At 34.3% G+C, this 17050-nt stretch overlaps 1 protein-coding gene across 1 annotated transcript; it reads right to left on the bottom strand.

Annotated features, from left to right (window-relative positions):
• Positions 1–3274: 3274 nt before the first annotated feature.
• Positions 3275–12177, bottom strand: LOC127799847 (MDIS1-interacting receptor like kinase 2-like). The gene is made up of 4 exons (XM_052334062.1): positions 11945–12177; positions 6128–6387; positions 3983–5701; positions 3275–3660 (listed from the first exon to the last, which is right to left on the bottom strand). Exons 1-4 carry the CDS (start codon positions 12175–12177, stop codon positions 3275–3277), a joined length of 2598 nt encoding a protein of 865 aa, XP_052190022.1.
• Positions 12178–17050: the final 4873 nt, after the last annotated feature.

Below are 17050 nucleotides of genomic sequence, written 5' to 3'. Positions count from 1 at the left end.
TTTACTCCAATGGCAGGTTGCAAACAATGGTGTTATTTTAATATTTTTTATTAAAAAATATAATTCAAATTTCAAAATTCAAATTAAAATGTAATCAATTTAAAGAATGAGCATAAGATAATAAATTAAAATAAATTCTAACAATTAACTAAAATATTTATTTTAAATTAAAATCAAAATATATAATTCTAACCTAAAATAATCAATTTAAATTCTAATAATTAATCAAAATAAAAATATTTATATATATAATTAATAATTTATTAACTAAAAAACATTTATATATATAATACATACCTCCAGAACCTTCCTCATTCCTTCCTCCTACCCCTCCACAACTTGCCCCCTTTGCCCTCGCGGCTCGCCCTCACCGGTTGTTGCCTCTCCCTATGCCCTCACAGGTCGTCGCCTCTCCCTCGCCCTCGTAGGTCGCCATCTCCGCCTCATTTTTTTCTCCCTCAGTCATTCGTTACTACTCGCCCTCGCCTTCATCTCGCTCCGTCGCTTGCCACCTCACCCTAGGCCTTTCCCTCGTCAGCTTCAACCCTTCATCGCTCGTTGCCTTGCTGGTCGATCACTGCCTCTGGTTCTCTCTTACTCTGTCTCGCTTCCCCTGTTTTAGGTAAATATAGCCGTTGGATTTTTTACTGTTGGCAAATGCAACCTCTCTTTTTCTCTCTCTATGAGTTGTAAAAATGGCACTGCAAGACGATTGTTGCCATTTTGTAACTCCATATGCCACTCCCATTGGAATGGAAATTTTCTATTTCAGGGTGCTATTTCGGCAGTTACGAGGATGACACCCTTAATGGCAACTCCCATTGGAGTTGCTCTAATATTCTCAGAATTCGAAAAACTTCTTCTGTACTAAACGCCCCTTAATATCTATGCTAGATGTGGAGCAATAGTAAAAGAAAATAATGTAATTAAAATGTAAAATTGAGAATCTTATCCTAGAATGAAGATCCTTCTCTATTTATATTAGTTTAGAGATAATTATTCATTTAAGATTAAATTTCCTTATTACATATTATTTAATTAGGAAGAGTAATCTTAGACTAGTTAGAAGAAATTTGGCTCATCTCCAAAACCATCTTTTAAGTTTCACGAGAAGGAGTTTATTCTAAATTTATTGAGTTCATAGTGATCTCTAGATTGTAGGAAACAAATTCAAATTGTGATTGATTTTATCCCTTAATTAATTCTAAGAGAAAATCCTAATCAAATTTAGTAATTCAACTCAAAGTTGGATTGTTTTGTCTTTGGGTCCATTAGTGTAACATCCCACATTGAGCGATAAGAAAGATCGGAATAACTTACCCTAATAGATCTAGGCGAACTTCTCAGGGGTCATCTATCCTGAAGCTTCCTCAGCTCAAGCACGCTTAACTCGGGAGTTCTTTGCCTACATTCAATTCAAAAGGTATTCAACTAGTGTTGTTTTTTTCTTTATTTATTATCGATATATATTACATTTCTTTGCGCTCTTAGGGTATTATAGTTAGAGACTCCAAGAGTGGCTTAGATGATGGGCTAAGTGTGCACAAGTAATAAAGTGATGAGGTTGGAAATGACCCAAGTAAGATGTGCAAGCTTTAAGCGTATTAGTGTGGCCTTGCAAATGGATAACGTTTTGAATTGAAATACTTTCGTTGTATATCAACAATGAAAGATCAATCAACAAAACAATATAAAAGTTGCATAGAGGTTCAACTTTTGCAACTGTTCTCTCTCTTTTAAAGATAAATCTTTAAAAACCTCTAAACTATCCCTTGCCTATCAAGAGCACTTCATGTGGCAAGAACAATTTTCTGGCACAAAAATGAGAATCTTCTCACTCACAAGTGAGTAAATATAAAACAAAATCCAATTTATAAAGCCTTGATCGCTAAATATAAAGAAGTAAATGTAAGAACTCTATAGCTCATTTTCTTGCAAATGGATAATGTTTTGAATTGAAATACTTCTATTGATATAAGATGAAAGATCAATCAACAAAACAATATAAAAGTTTTATAAAGGTTCAACTTTGGCAAGTTTATGTTCTTTCTTTTTAAAGATAAATTTTGGAGGTTACATGTCAGTTAACTAGTAGATTGTCACTAGTTAACTAATTAATTTTCTCTAAGAGACTTAGATTTAATTGTCAAAACTTTAGTTGACTAACGGTGAACAACTAGTTGGCTTCTTGTTTATTTTGTACCAGCATGAGTTTCTATAAATCTTTTGTCAATTAGTCCTAATTAACTAGGTGACTATTACTGTTTTCATTTTTTACTCTAGTCGACTAATTATGATTATTAGTTGACTACTTGTAATCTTATTAATTTCAATCTTAAGATGCTCATCAATTTCAATCGACTAGTTGCACGCACTAGTTACCTATTTATATATTTTAATTTTTTTATTTTTTGGGAGACTACCAAAAGGTTCCTATTGAAAATGCAAAATATTCTTTCAAAATAAACTTTAAAAATGTTTTGTTATCATAAAAAAAATGAATAGATTTTACCCTTGAGGTCAACAAATACAGCCTCCAGTGTGTTAGAGATATAACTTGTATAATTTTGGAGTTGGCATATTCAAGAATCTCACTGAGACTCTGAAAATGGGTATTTTTTCTATAAGTAAAAGTTAAATTAAAAACACCGCAAATATTCTACAGCTTACACTAGGGCATAGCCCAAGCACAAGAACACCAAACATCCCACGTTAGGACAAAATAAACTAGTAAAACACAATAAAAAAAAAGAGAGAAGGAAATCCTTATGCCAGATCCACGAGCACAGGACATGCTTCCTCAAAACCAAGTTTGGCCCGGACAAGGACATTCTACTTCTTTTCTTTCTAGCACTGCGAGAAAGAGTTTCTCTTTTCTAATCTATCACTTCTTCTGCACCATGATGCAAGCATATTATCGAACCACATTAAATTTGTATATTTGAAGAAATAGCTAATTGGGCATTTTTAAATATTTTTAAATTTAATAAGATCTAAACTTAAAAAAGGATATTTGTAAACTTAATTAACAGAACATGTCCAACTAATTTAGTGTTTAAATAGTGAACATCTAATATTAGTCCCTAAAATAACCACACACACAAAAAGCGAAAACCAAAAAAGAAGTCGAGCTTTATATATATATATACACAATTTTGTTTGGGTGGAGAAAGGGCAATTTTCTTTTATTGAACTAAGAAAAATTAACCACAAATCATAAGATATGATATATTTATCTAGAGACTTGTCAAACTACAAAGGGAAATGGGGCCAGTTAAATACATTTCATTTCAAGGAGTTGATCCAAAGCAATTGTGTGGAATGAACTCTCAAAAGATGGCCTCTGTTTTGATAACTCCACATAAACTTGCCTCATAGATGGTCGGAGATGGGGATTGGTGTTAATGCAAGCAAGTGCTAACTTTGTGGGAACCAAAATTTCCTCTACCATTTGATCCTCTGGTGGTGGGAGGCGTTTGTCTAGTACGTCTTTCAATAATATGCCATGGAAAGTGGAAGGCAATGAGACAGACGAGGAACACGAAGAGGAAAAAGATGAGATAAGATCACATGGGTGTTTTCCCATTAACATCTCTAATGTTAGAATCCCAAAACTATATACGTCCAATTTTGCATTCACTTCCATTGTATAAGCAAGTTCTATAAAATGAGGTTAAAAAACAAAAGGTAAAGATTAGAAAGAGATAAAAGAACAAACCTTAACTAGCAATTTTTATAGTTCAAAGATACTTAGAACATGGTAGCTAAATATAACGTGTTGTTAAATAGTAAGCATCCAAATAATAGATTAGGAAAGGTGACAAAAAGTGCCTACCTCAAGTTTGTTTCAACTTCAATCTTTAATGTAGATAAGAAAATCCTCATTCATACCAGACTTACACTATAAATAATATTTAATTTAATTAAAATATACCTATAATTAAGTAGTATGCATTAAGATTGAAAAAAAAAAAAGTCATACCTGGAGCCGCATATCCGAAGGTCCCAGCAAATGAAGTACAATTGGAGGAGTGGATGTTTAAGAGTCTAGAAGTGCCAAAATCAGATATGTGAGCAACACATTCTGAATCAAACAAAATATTCTTACTTGATATGTCTCTATGGATGATTGAGTGTGAACATTCATGATGCATATAACACAAACCACTCGCTACACCTTTGATAGCATTCATTCGTTTACCCCAGTCAAACCCCAATGCTTCTTTCTTGTTCTTGAGCTTATTTTCCAAACTACCTCCTTCTAAGAACTCATAGACCAAAAATGAACAACGTGAATCCGAACAAAAACCATAAAGCTTTATGATGTTACGATGTTGTATTTCTGTTAGTGCACAAATCTCACTCCTAAAGCTTTTTAAATCAACCAAATTTCCATCTTCGGAAGGATGGATCTTCTTCACAGCAACAACTAAACCACTTGAAAACTTAGCTTTATAAACAACGCCACATCCTCCTCGTCCAATGCAGTGTTTCTCATTAAAGTCCTCTGTTGCTTCTATGATGTTTTCGTACACTATTTTCCCATCATAGCTCCATATTTCAAATAAATTTTCATTATGTACGACTTGGATCTCACTTTCTTCTTTCAATACTACTCTTTTGCTCAAAAATTGAAAGATTCCAACAACTACAAGTAAGAGAAATAGAGTCCCTACCAGAGGAACTACCACAAGAAGAACAAGTTTGGTTTTTGTTCTGGATTTATCCACCTTGTTCCTCTCTTTAAGTGATGAGCAAGGTATCAAGCCCGTCTGATTGCCACACAAACTGTCGTTACCTCTGTATGCTTCATATGCTTCAAAAACCTTGGTGTTCGGTAGAGGACCTTTCAAGTTATTGTAAGATATATCAATAGATGTCAAACTTGTTGGCTGATTGCCAAAAGAGGAAGGGATGGAACCAGAAAGCATGTTGTGGGAGAGATTCAATTTCTCCAACCTTGGCATTTTCCCAAGCTGAGATGGTTTTTCACCCATTAAATTGTTGTCTCCAAGATCAAGGCTTTGAAGAAATTGTAATTTTTCTATCTCAAAAGGAATACCACCGGCGAGTCGATTCTCACCCAAATTCAAGTTTTGTAAGTTTTCACAGTTTGCTATCTCCCTTAGAATTGAACTAGTAAGGTTGTTTGCTGCTAGATCAAGGTTTTGTAAACTGGATTGGGTACCAAATATTTCTGTTGGGATATTGCCTGAAAGCTTGTTATTACTCAAATTAAGGTGGAATAGTAAGCCCAATTCCCGCAAATTCTTTGGGATCTCCCCCACTAGATGGTTTGAAGAGAGGTCAAGAAACTGTAACTTAGTTCCTGCAGCAAGGTCAGGCGGTATGTTTCCAGTGAGTTGATTATTGGAGATCATCAGGCTAGTCAAATTCCTGGACTGCCCCCATTTTTCAGAAAGCTTGCCCGTGAAACAATTATAACTCAAATCCATGTATTCCAAGCTTGGTAGTACACCAAACTCCTCCTGCAAGTTACCCTCTAGTTGGTTGTTCTCAAGCCTAACATGAACCAAGCTATTGCAGTTTCTCAAGCTTTTGGGGATATTGCCTGTTAAATTGTTGTTTGATGCACCAAGACCTGTGAGTGATCCATCTAGGCATAGATTTTGAGGTAGACGACCAGTGAGCTTGTTATCGTTTATGGCGAATCTCTCTAAATGTGTAAGATTTGCTAATCCTAAAGGAATAGGGCCACTAAGTTTATTAGTTAACAAGACCAGTTTAGTAAGGGAATTCAAATTTCCTAACGAATGAGGGATTGGTCCGGAAAGTTGGTTACTGTAAAGGTATAGAAGAGTTAAGTTGGTTAAATTCCCAATCGAAGTTGGGATTGAACCTGAAAGATGGTTCTCATGAAGTCTTAAACGAACTAAGTTGGTTAAATTCCAAATTGAAGTTGGAATTGGGCCTGTGAGATTGTTTTCCGAGAGCTGAAGATCTGAAACCAAAGTCAACATCCCAAGTTCTTGAGGAATTGATCCCGAAAGGTTGTTTTCAAGAAGATAAAGACATTGTAGGTTTCGTAAGCGCCTTAAATTTGATGGAACTTTTCCAATAAAATGATTTGAAGAAAAATCAATATAATAGAGTCTTGAAAGATTACCAATCTGTGCAGGAATAGACCCGTAGAATGAGTTGTTACGAAGCTCAAATCGGATAAGATGGGGGAAGGAGGAGAAGCTAAAACTGAAAAGTGTACCTGTCAAGCCTAAGCTGTTAAGGACAATGTTGGCGATGCTGCTAGTGTTGTCGCAAACAATTCCAGCCCAATTACAATAAGACTGGTTGCTTCCAACGTCCCATGATGGCAGCACAAATTGGCTTTGGTTTTGAAGGCTGGCTTTCATCTCAACAGAGCCGCTGCTTCATCATTGGACACAGAAGCAGCAGTAGAACAGGAAGAGGAGGCCAATACAAGAAGAACCATGGCGGCCGCAAGATGCATGGAAAGTGAACTAATTGTTTGGGAATATGACATTGCTCTTAACTATTTGATCTAAGAAAAGGGTGGTGATGGCGGCTTGGTGGATGACGAGTTCAAGTGCATGGTGGGGTATTTATAGATCCAAACTGTATAAATCTAATGAATGCATTTAATATTGCCCACCAACTGGACTGGAATGACTTGGAATCTTCAAAGAAAGATCGGTATTTGGAGTACCAAGTTGTGGTAGCTAGAGAGCGAGAGAAAGGAAGGGAGAGAGTTTTATTTTGATTTTACATCTCTATAGACTTGACTGACTCAAGTTGTGGTACTCAATTTGTTTTATTTGCCAACCATCCCGCATGCATTAGTCATCGCCAGCAATATTTAACATTAGGATAATGCTAGACGGACATTTGGTGGACAACCCCAACTGAAATTACAGAAATATCCCTCAAGACAATTACAAATCTACCCCTGGTAATATTGGCAAAGCCTGCCCACGGTGTTCCTCGTTCTCTCTCTCTCTCTCTCTCTCTACCATTGCCGAGAACTCCTCCGCCCGGTTTACAAGCTTAGATTTACCTGTTAGAATAAATATGGGACTCGAACCAATGAATATGATGAATTATATGGGTATTTATAAATAGACATCTACAGGTGATTGAATATATAAGAGATAAATATGAATCTATGGGTTAAATTAATCTCATCATCACCACCAGCACCGAGGGAGAGGCAGAGCAGAAAGATCCCATGATCTTCTCAATCAGAAGGGCAGTTTCTTCCTCTCTCACGGCGCGAAATTACTGGACCCTCTTGCTGCATGCAGGGAAGCTCGAGCATGCATATGCTTCTGATCTACCGCCAATACTCCCCGTAAGGAGCGAAAACCAGGTCCTTGCAATCATACATAAGCTTGCTGGTAATGGTGGATTTGGGTCTGTTGGGACGCAAGGGAAGCGAAGATCGTTGCTGGTCAGTACCGACGGCGGCAGCACCGCGACGTCACGCCAGAGGTTTTCAAGCGGTGGAGAGAGAGAGAGAGAGAGAGAGAGATTTTCGGTGGGAAGAGGGAGGGGAACAATCTGGGTCATTCGAAGAGAGAGAGGAATAAGTGGGTGGGAATTCAAATATTTTTGCTTCTAAATTATCACAATAATTTAGCCGCAAAATATCGTGATAAATTGGATTGACACAAAAGTTTTCACGCTATAATTGTCCGTGTGTGCTTGCGCGAGTACGAAATTAATATGTTGCCCGCATCAAACCATTACTACCCCAACACCTTCTGCACGCGTTGTCCCGAGTGCAATTTTGTTCACCCCATGGAGCCTACATTGGACAGAATCAGATTATCCTATGCGAATAATAGATCAATTATATATATATATATATTAAAAATGTTATTTGCACTTTAAATTTTGATATTTGAAATGACACTCGTTGGTTAATATATTATAGTGTATCATATTAAAGAAAATGTATAATGCATTAATGCATAGTGTCACTTCATATATCAAAATTTAGTATCTAGGTAACATTTATATTATATATATATATACACGTGCACACAATGGATATATCAATATATATAAGTTTTCTTCATTTAATTTTTTAAAATAATTAATCAAGAAATGAAATTTCTTGGTATAAAAGGTCAAGTAAATAATTAACCTGTTAGTCAATCTAAAAGTATTACGTGGACCAAGAAGAAAGTTCACATGTGGCACAATTTCCTAATAAGCTAACTTAAAAAGGCACATAGAAGGCATCTGGCCCATCGCATGACAAGATCTGATACCTAACCATTAATGAGCATGGCTCAATCGGCATGCCTCGAACCCCTATCATCATGTATTAACCATGTCCGATCATATCTAAAATAGGGTTTCTAATGAAAATTACACTTGGACCATCTCCTATACGAGCTCTTAATTCTCTAACGACAAATATGCATTAACTCCTCCTTTAGTTATTCCTCTACTCGATTTATTTATCAAAACACTAATCTAATCATCAAAATTTATACAAAAAAATAAGGGTACATTCTCTTTATATTTCAATTTTTAATTTTGAGTTTTGAATTTATTTTCAATTTTTTATTTTACTAGTCTATTTTCAAAAAATTGAAAACACATTTGGTTTGTTATTCTAAAAAACTGTTTCTCAAAATAGAAAACTAAAAAATGCATTTTATTTGAAATTTTGAAAATAATTTTTTTATGATATTTTATTCAATGAATTTAATTATTTAGTAAATTAGAATTATTTAATACTAATATATTATTAAGAAATATATACATTTTAAAATTAACGAATCTTGTAACATTTTTTTTTGTTACAAGAATAAAATACGAAATAAATAAATTGACTTGGCAAAAAATAGGAAGAGAAAGTCCGAAAGCCATGTATATATAGATATTATATTATATTATGATACAAGCTTCTAGAAACTTGGTTGAATGAGGGGAAAGCCTGAAAGCCATGGAAGAAGAAGCAAGAGACGACTACCATCGGGAGATTGACGATGACAACAGTAGCATCATCGAAGATGATGCTTGGCCGTAGAGGACGAAGCAAGGCCGCCAACGACTAAGACTATCAAAGAAATGATGGGCAACGATGGCGATGGCAGAGAGGCCACCAGCAAGCATGGCCACTGCGAAAGCAAGTGACGAAGACAATGGTCGCGAGAGACCGACGACAACAAAATTGTGTGACCCAACGAGCTGAGGGTCGCGAGCGAAAGGCAATAGGGGACTAAAGGTCATTTTCTGCATTTTGGATTTTTGAGAGTATTTTAGCTAAAAGCAGCCAAAAGGTTTCCTTTACAAAAATATTTTTTGTTTTTGAAAATGTATTTTTAAGAATATAAAATTAAATTCGTTTTCATTATTTAAAAACTCAAAATAGGTTAAAAATAGAAAAGAAAACTCAAATCTAGAGGACATGGCCTCTCTTCCTAGAAACATCAACTAGGAAAATGACTTCACATATCAATCAAAGGTTAAATGAAAGGAGACACAAATGAGCTTGCCGCCAATAGCATGGCATGGAGATAAGATGGCCCAAACTCAACCTATTCCACTAACGAGTTAAACTTGCCTAAATCATTAAACAAGGGTCAAATGATGGACCCTTGTTTACATACCTACTTGGATTCACTAAATGATACGGTGATGGTGAAGAGTCTCTTATTGTGCTTATGTTGTTTTCACTTGCCTTAATTATTTGGGGTTTGGGCGTATTGTGTATTTTGTTTGTTGCATAAGAAGGGACGGTGGTTGTATTGGTCAATTTAATATAGGTCTTTATTATATATTTTCTTCTATTTTATTTTAATAAAAAAATTTATGTGTTGTAGTATTATCTATAGATTTATGTAGGTCGTGTGGCAATAATTGGACTTATATTGTGTCGATATGTATGTGTGTGCTTTAATGCTAGAAAACCTTGGGATGATGCATTCTTATAAGACCCTTTTGTTTTCTTTGTTTTTGTTGTTATAAAGATATAACAATAAATTTATTTAATTGGAAACGTCGTAGTCTGGCTGCCTGAGTTTGGAAGAAAGAAAATCGTCAAAAGGTGTGGGAAGGTTCCCACACAAATATTCTAAATACTTAAATCAGACACTAAAAATAATGAAGACAATATTGAAACTAGTATTAGAGATGTATCTTTTCTACAATGAGTTATTGCTTATTTATAGAGGGGTATAGAGTAATTCTAAACAATCCAAAATTAGGATTCTTACATATAACGTCTATATCTTGATATTTTAGAATCTGTTAGGATTATGATTCTTTTAGATAATGTCTAGCTTGATTTTTTGAAACTCGTTAGGATTAAAATTCTTATGGATGATATTTGTTAGATTTGTATAGCAATGGCACTAATACCCAAGATGGAGGTGAATTGGATTATTTTAAAAAAATTGATTGAATTTGAAAATCCTTTTGATGAAAAATGAGATTTTAGTGCAAGTGAGGATTATATTGAAATGCTTGGAACAATGAATGGAAAAGCACATGCAAAGAAAAGACACAACGATATATAGTAGTTCGACTTAAACTAAACTTAATCCACTACCTTAGCTCTTCACTAAGGATTTTTCAACTAATCCACTAAAAACCTCCTGTCTCTCCACATATGCCCTTTAGTAACAAGTTAAGAATTTACAACCTCTTGCTTAGACAAGCAAGCCCTCTAACACCAAGTTAGATATTTCAACCCCTTGCTTCAATAAGCAAGTCCTCTAGCACAACAAAGTAGGAAAACCAAGAATAATACAAAATGAGATGATCTAAGAGTAGACACCTTTAATTACAAGATCTTTCAATATAAATACAAGGTTTGAACAAAATAATACAAATGATAATCAAATCTTTTAGAGAGAAAAATGAAGAACAAATGAAATAATTAAGCGCTTGAAAGAATGAACACTTGAAAGCTTGAAATCAATCCTCTTGGTTGATTTGAATCGCTCATTTGTCTTGTATTTATAGTTCCTTGAGAGCTCATTCATGAATCTTGCTATTGGTAGTGGAAAAATTGTAATACCCCATGTTCGTATGAGGATGCCACGTAATTTTGATGAGTTTAGAATACCGAAAAATTGATTTTTATAGCAATTTCAGGTACCAAATCAACTGCAAGGAATGTCTCGGAGTGAAATTGTCTAAGGAAAAGTATATAGTCTCGATGAGCATATCGAGTTGGGATTTATGGAGACTAAAGAAATCGGATCAGGAATAATTTTCGGTACAGCTAAAATACAGTTGCTATTTAGACTGTAAAACCGAATCGTCGTAGGAGGCTCCCGAAAAATCAACGAAACCTTAGGGGGGCCCTGGTTTTGCGTAACGAACAACCCTTCAGTGGTTTCAGGAGGAAACAACAGCCCGATAAGGACACTGGGGCGAATCGTCCTTTTTTACTAAGTTTTGAATTATTAATTTTGAGTTTTCGGTATTGTAATGCAAATTAAATTGAGATTTAAGGCCGTAATTGCAATTAGGGAATTGTATTAGTGTAATAGGGATAAAATTTGAAGTTTAATATATAATTTTGTAAATTAATTATGTAATTTTTATATATTAAAGTAGTATATAATTATGTACATATATGCATATGCGTAGCAGGCACCCTGCAAATCCACCCATGCCCTGTAAATCAGCCATTTGCATCCGCGATTTGCGCAAATCAGCCACACGTCTGTAATCGAAGCTCACCTCTGCAAAGTTTGGAAGATCTTGCACGCCAAGTTGAGTAATGCCCAAGCCACATTTGCCTATAAATGGGCAGCAATCTTGGCCGAATGGAAGCAGGGATCCAAGAGGTAGGAAGAGAGAGATCGGGAGGGAAGGAAGAAGAGAAGGGATGCATTCGGCCGAGGGAAAGGCAGAGGAAGCTCGAGCTCGAGCTTGCGAGAGAGAGAGAGAGAGATCGGGTGAGAGAGTGAGTGGCCAAGGAATGGCCATTTCCAGCAACCATGGCCGAGAAGCAAAGCTTCGATGCTCAGCCATGGTGGTCAAGGAAGGAGGAGCAGCAGCGAGAAGGCGCAACGGAGGATGGCAGCAAGGTCCGGGCGGCTTGCGGCGACGCAAGGAAGCAACGGAAGTGACCGTTGCAGCAGCGAACGGCCATGGCAGCAAGCTCAGCGCAGCCATGGCCGACGCGCAGTGAGCAGAGCCGCGAGCAGCGACTGGGCGGGGCGCCGGCATGCTGCGCAAGCAGCTTTCAGCAAGGTCGATGAGGCCAACGGGAGCTGACGAGGGCGGTGATAGGCCGGCAACAAGGCAGTTCGGCGGCTGGCCGAAGCTGGCCGTGCGCCCATGGCGGAAGGAGAAGAACCAGGGGAGGGAGGAAGAAGAAGAAGAAGAAGAGAAGGAAGAAGGAAAAGAGAAGAAGAAGAAAGAAAGAAGAGAAGGAAGAAGAAAAGAAGAAGTTGCAGGTGGTTGCGCGGGAAGCAGGGGGAGAGAAGGAGGAAGAAGAAGATGAAGTGGAAGGAAAAGAAAAAGAAAAAAAGAAAAGAAAAGAAAGGAAAAGGAAAAAAAGAAAGGAAAAGAAGAAAAATAGGAAAATGATGGGGAAAAATTCTAGAAAATCACAAAAGATAAGAAACTATATTTCGGTGATATCTTGAAGATTTTGGTGAGAAAAAACAACCCGGGCACTCGTTTCAAGGATAGGGCACGCATATCGAGAAAATTCGAGATGCTAAGTTAAGGTGAGTAAAATTCCTTAGAAAATTTCATAAATTCAAGAATATTATTTTATGAATTATCGTAGTGAAATATTTGAGAAAATATTTTAGAAATATTTAATCTGGATTTATTGAGGAAGAAATAGAGAGAAAATTATAGAAAATGCCAGAAATTATGGAAAAAATAGTTTTTAATGTTTATTTAAATAATTATGGTGATTAGGATACGTTGAGACTGAATTTGAAGAGACTCGCGCAAATTTTGAGGTTGGCATGCAAATCGAGGCAAAACACGGATATCGAGGTAGCCCGATAAGCTCTAGAAGGTAAGTGGTACTTCCTTGATAATGATTTCATCATATTGACATGCCCTAATATGTATCCATCACGTAGACTGCATACATGATTATGAAATGCATAAATACACGTTGATATCATCGATCACACGCATATGAGGCCGTAGGGGGTACGAACTGGCACCGCTGCCTTACCAAGGGTGCACCCATACACCCCGGCTTCGAAAGAGGTGGCCGCTAAAATGGTAGGTAGCATGAGGGGTGCAGTTGACACCTACGATGAAAGACATTGCATACACTCATGACATAGCATTATGTACCCTTACTTAGATGGTTCATCATCTAACTTGGGTTCGCCCCTGGAACATTCAACGTTCCAGTCGGGACTTGCAGAGATGATTCCGAGAATGGTGATATGTAGTGACGTGAGACGTCAAGAAGCGAGTAAATGTAACATGTTATGTTGTAATATGAGTAGTTTAAGAATTATGTACATTGTATTGTCAGACGCTTATGAATTAACTTTGTAATGAATATCATGTCTAGTTATTATTATATGAGCAGGTTCGATTCAGCTTCCGCTTTGTATTTATTTTCTAGTGTAGATATCTCGCACTAGATAAGGTCTTGGGGAATTTCGGAATAATGTAAAGAAAAAAAAAAGACCAAATTTCCTAAGGCATAACACGCCCTAAAGAAGTGGGCTGTTACAAAAATCACTTTGGGTTAGTGAAAAAACTAGCCGTTGGGGGATTCTGCAACACAAACGATCGACAGATGAGTAAAAATTTAAAATCCGATTGACAGATAAAGAAGAACGGTCGACAGATTCAAAACTTGCATTCTACTAGTCGACGGATGGAAGTAGGCCGATCGACAGGTGGATGTCATTTCAAAGACCACCATTCTACCGGTCGATAGATGCATAAGCATCGGTCAACAGTTTGCAAGATAAAACTTATACTTAGCTTGATGATACAATCCATAGCATGTATACATTACAATTTATTTATTTATATTTTACCTTTCATTTACTTTAATACATAAATGTAAATAAGAAAGTACTCTCATTTGAATTCAATAAAAATATCTAAAAAATCAAAATCCATAACAATAAGAAAGTAGAATTTTGATTTTAGTACAAACTCGATATTTGACAATTTTACCACCTCCAAAATACATACATTCTATATTTTGAAAAAATCATTAAAAATTATTTTAACAATAATAGATATTAGATATCGAAATATCGGGAGATAGTTTTTCAAAATGAAAATATTTTCAAAAATATGTTTTAGTTAGTCTTTTGCCTTAGAACAATTTTAACTCTATGTTGATCAATGACTTCAAAGCTAATAATTGAAAAATTATTTTAGGAGATTTCATCATAATACATGTTTGTGCAAATCTCCATGTATAAGAATATAAATCATTTTGTTTTCATTTTAACAAAATATTTGAAAGTGATTTTGTTGAAAATCATAAACGTGACTCATCATTTAGGAATCAAAACTAATTGTTGTTTTTTATCATCAAAATTAAACACAAGGGTAAAACATCAATATTTACCCCAAAATTTTGAAATCTTTTTAAAATTAGAATTCTTTATGAATAATTGCTTATCCTTTTCGTAGAATTTTTAGAGCAATTTTTGAATATCGGAGTTGTCTATTTTGCGCGTTGTACTAAACCCCTCTCTTTGTAGGGAAATTTACATCTTTTAGTCTAAGGAGTTATTATGGGTTTTTTTGCTCTTTTAATGTACTTTTGCCTATGATATAAAATATTTTGTGTTCGGAGTTTGATGTCGAATGCTGGCTCAAGTTGATTTTTACTTTTGAATGTCATTTATTATTTTGTTAGTACAGATATGGATAATCTTTGTAAATTTTTAATTTTAATTTAGCATTTGATTTTGAGTTTTATTTTATTTTCATCATAAATTTATGTTTATTATTGTATAAATAATTTCTAATTGTATGATGCTGTTGCTTTTGCATGGTAAGGTTATTTAATATATCTGTAAATTTCTTAATTATTATCATACTATGCTGAATTTTATTTTTACAATTCTTATATCTTAATTTCAAATGACTTTTTTTATTTATTTTATAAAATCATATTCGATCAAGTGCGTGTTGATGAAGAAGAAGAAATCCAACCACGAAAAAGAAAAATAAGAAATTCTCAAAGAAATCTAAAGGCAAGAACCGAATAAAAAGTATAATGTATTTGTCGAGAAAACACATCAAGTTGTGCGAATGCCTTAACTTCAAAATCTCTAGACTAGCTAGATTGCTACAAAAGAAAGAATAATGAGATTGTCTTGGATGCTGCTAGAAAAATTACTCTAACAGAATATTTGGTACGAGGGAAATTTTTAAATTTTTAAAATTCATAATTTTTGAGAATACAGATTCTCAATATTTATGCAATTCTATGTTTTGTTTGCTTTAAACATTCTTAAGAATGTTGGGTATTCTTTTTTAAAAAATTTATATTCTTATGTTTGATTTAAATGCAACATTTGTGAGAATTCATATTATTTTTTCAAAATTACCCTTATTTGATTTTTTATTTAAAAATAATAAATTCTTTCTAGTATATAAAATATTGGGATCCACAACCATTTTAAGAAGTCAAAAACGTCATTTTTTTTTTACACATTATGTATAGATGTGTGTGTATATATATGCACATGGTATATACAAACATATATATGAATAATGGGGATGCTATTTTCCCTAGTCCATGAATGACGGGAATGTTATATGTGAATAACTTGTTAAAAACTTTGTTTTGCTCATGGAAATCTAATATTCTCACCTCTCATGGAAATCTTTTTGTAGAAAAGTTGATTAAAAGTAAATCCCGAAAATGCTTTTTTTAGGGTTCTTTTTTAAAAAGGTTATACTAAACATGAGAATGTTAGGTTAAAAATGTAGATTTTCAACTTAACATTCTTAAAAATCTAAAAATTTCACATGTACCAAACGCTCCCTAATATCTATGTGAGATGTGGAGCAATAGTAAAAAAAAAATAATGTAATTATAAATTAAAATTGAAAATGTTTATCCTAGATTGAAGATCCTTCTATATTTATATTAATTTAGAGATAATTATTCACTTAATTTTAAATTTCCTTGTTACATATTATTTAAGAAGAGTAATCTTAGACTAGTTAGAAGAAATTTGGCTCATCTCCAAGACCAACCTTTAAGTTTCACAAGGAATTTATTCCAAATTTATTAAGATTTAGATTGACCGGTAGATTGTAGGAAACAAATTTAAATTGTGATTGATCTTATCCATTAATTCTAAGAGAAAATCTTAATCAAATTTAATAATTCAACTCGAAGTTGGATTGTTTTGTCTTTGGGTCCATTACAGACTCCAAAAGAGTGGCCTAGATGGTGGGCTAAGTGTGGCACAACTAATAATATAACAGCTCTTTAGTGGGTCTAGAATAATTATTTAAATTATAATTATATTGCGTGATAAATTTTAATATTTTGTGAATTAAATATTATAAAAAAATATTTTATGTATTATAAAAGAACAAGCTAATTAGGACCTAAGACCCCAAAAAGGGACCCTAAAAAATTTCTGCCCAGCTTCGGCCTTCACTTTTGTCTTAGCTTTAGCCTTCACACTTGCTTTCCGCATTTGTTTTACATTCCCTTTTGACAAATGAGCCTTAACAAAGTGCTTTTAATTAAATTAATAAATTTCTCACTTATAGTCTAAGCAATAATTGCATGAAAGGCGTTCCACACACGTACGTTTTTTCTTTTGTTTCTATTTCTTTTAATGTTTGCAAAATAATAATATTTTTATTATTAAATGTATATCTAAAAGTTAACGTTGTTACAACAAAACTTATATATATGTTATTTGATGTTAATACGATTAGTAAATATTTATATATGAGATTAAAAGTTTTAAATTTTTGTTAGGCATGATTTTTTGGTATGATATATTGTTTGTTGTTAATTTGATTGGGAAATATTTATAATGTTACAATAGATCACTTGAAAGATCTTATTTCTTTTCTTAAAAATTATAAAAAAATAATTTTAAATCTTCGATGATTT

The sequence above is a fragment of the Diospyros lotus genome, chromosome 4, assembly GCF_014633365.1.
Source record: "Diospyros lotus cultivar Yz01 chromosome 4, ASM1463336v1, whole genome shotgun sequence".
Lineage (NCBI taxonomy): Eukaryota > Viridiplantae > Streptophyta > Magnoliopsida > Ericales > Ebenaceae > Diospyros > Diospyros lotus.
Note: the sequence above shows the minus strand (reverse complement) of the source record. Positions and strands in the feature narration are given on the sequence as shown.

Bases quoted from the DNA above. Each gene is read 5' to 3' on its own strand.
- LOC127799847 (XM_052334062.1), bottom strand. From the start codon at position 12,177: ATGCCGGCGCCCCGCCCAGTCGCTGCTCGCGGCTCTGCTCACTGCGCG. The intron at 5,702-6,127 runs GTAATCTTTCAA...CTATTCCTTTAG, and splicing joins GTCTATTCCTGCACAGATTG to GATTAGCAAATCTTACACAT. The intron at 3,661-3,982 runs GTATGACTTTTT...CTCATTTTATAG, and splicing joins CTTCGGATATGCGGCTCCAG to AACTTGCTTATACAATGGAA.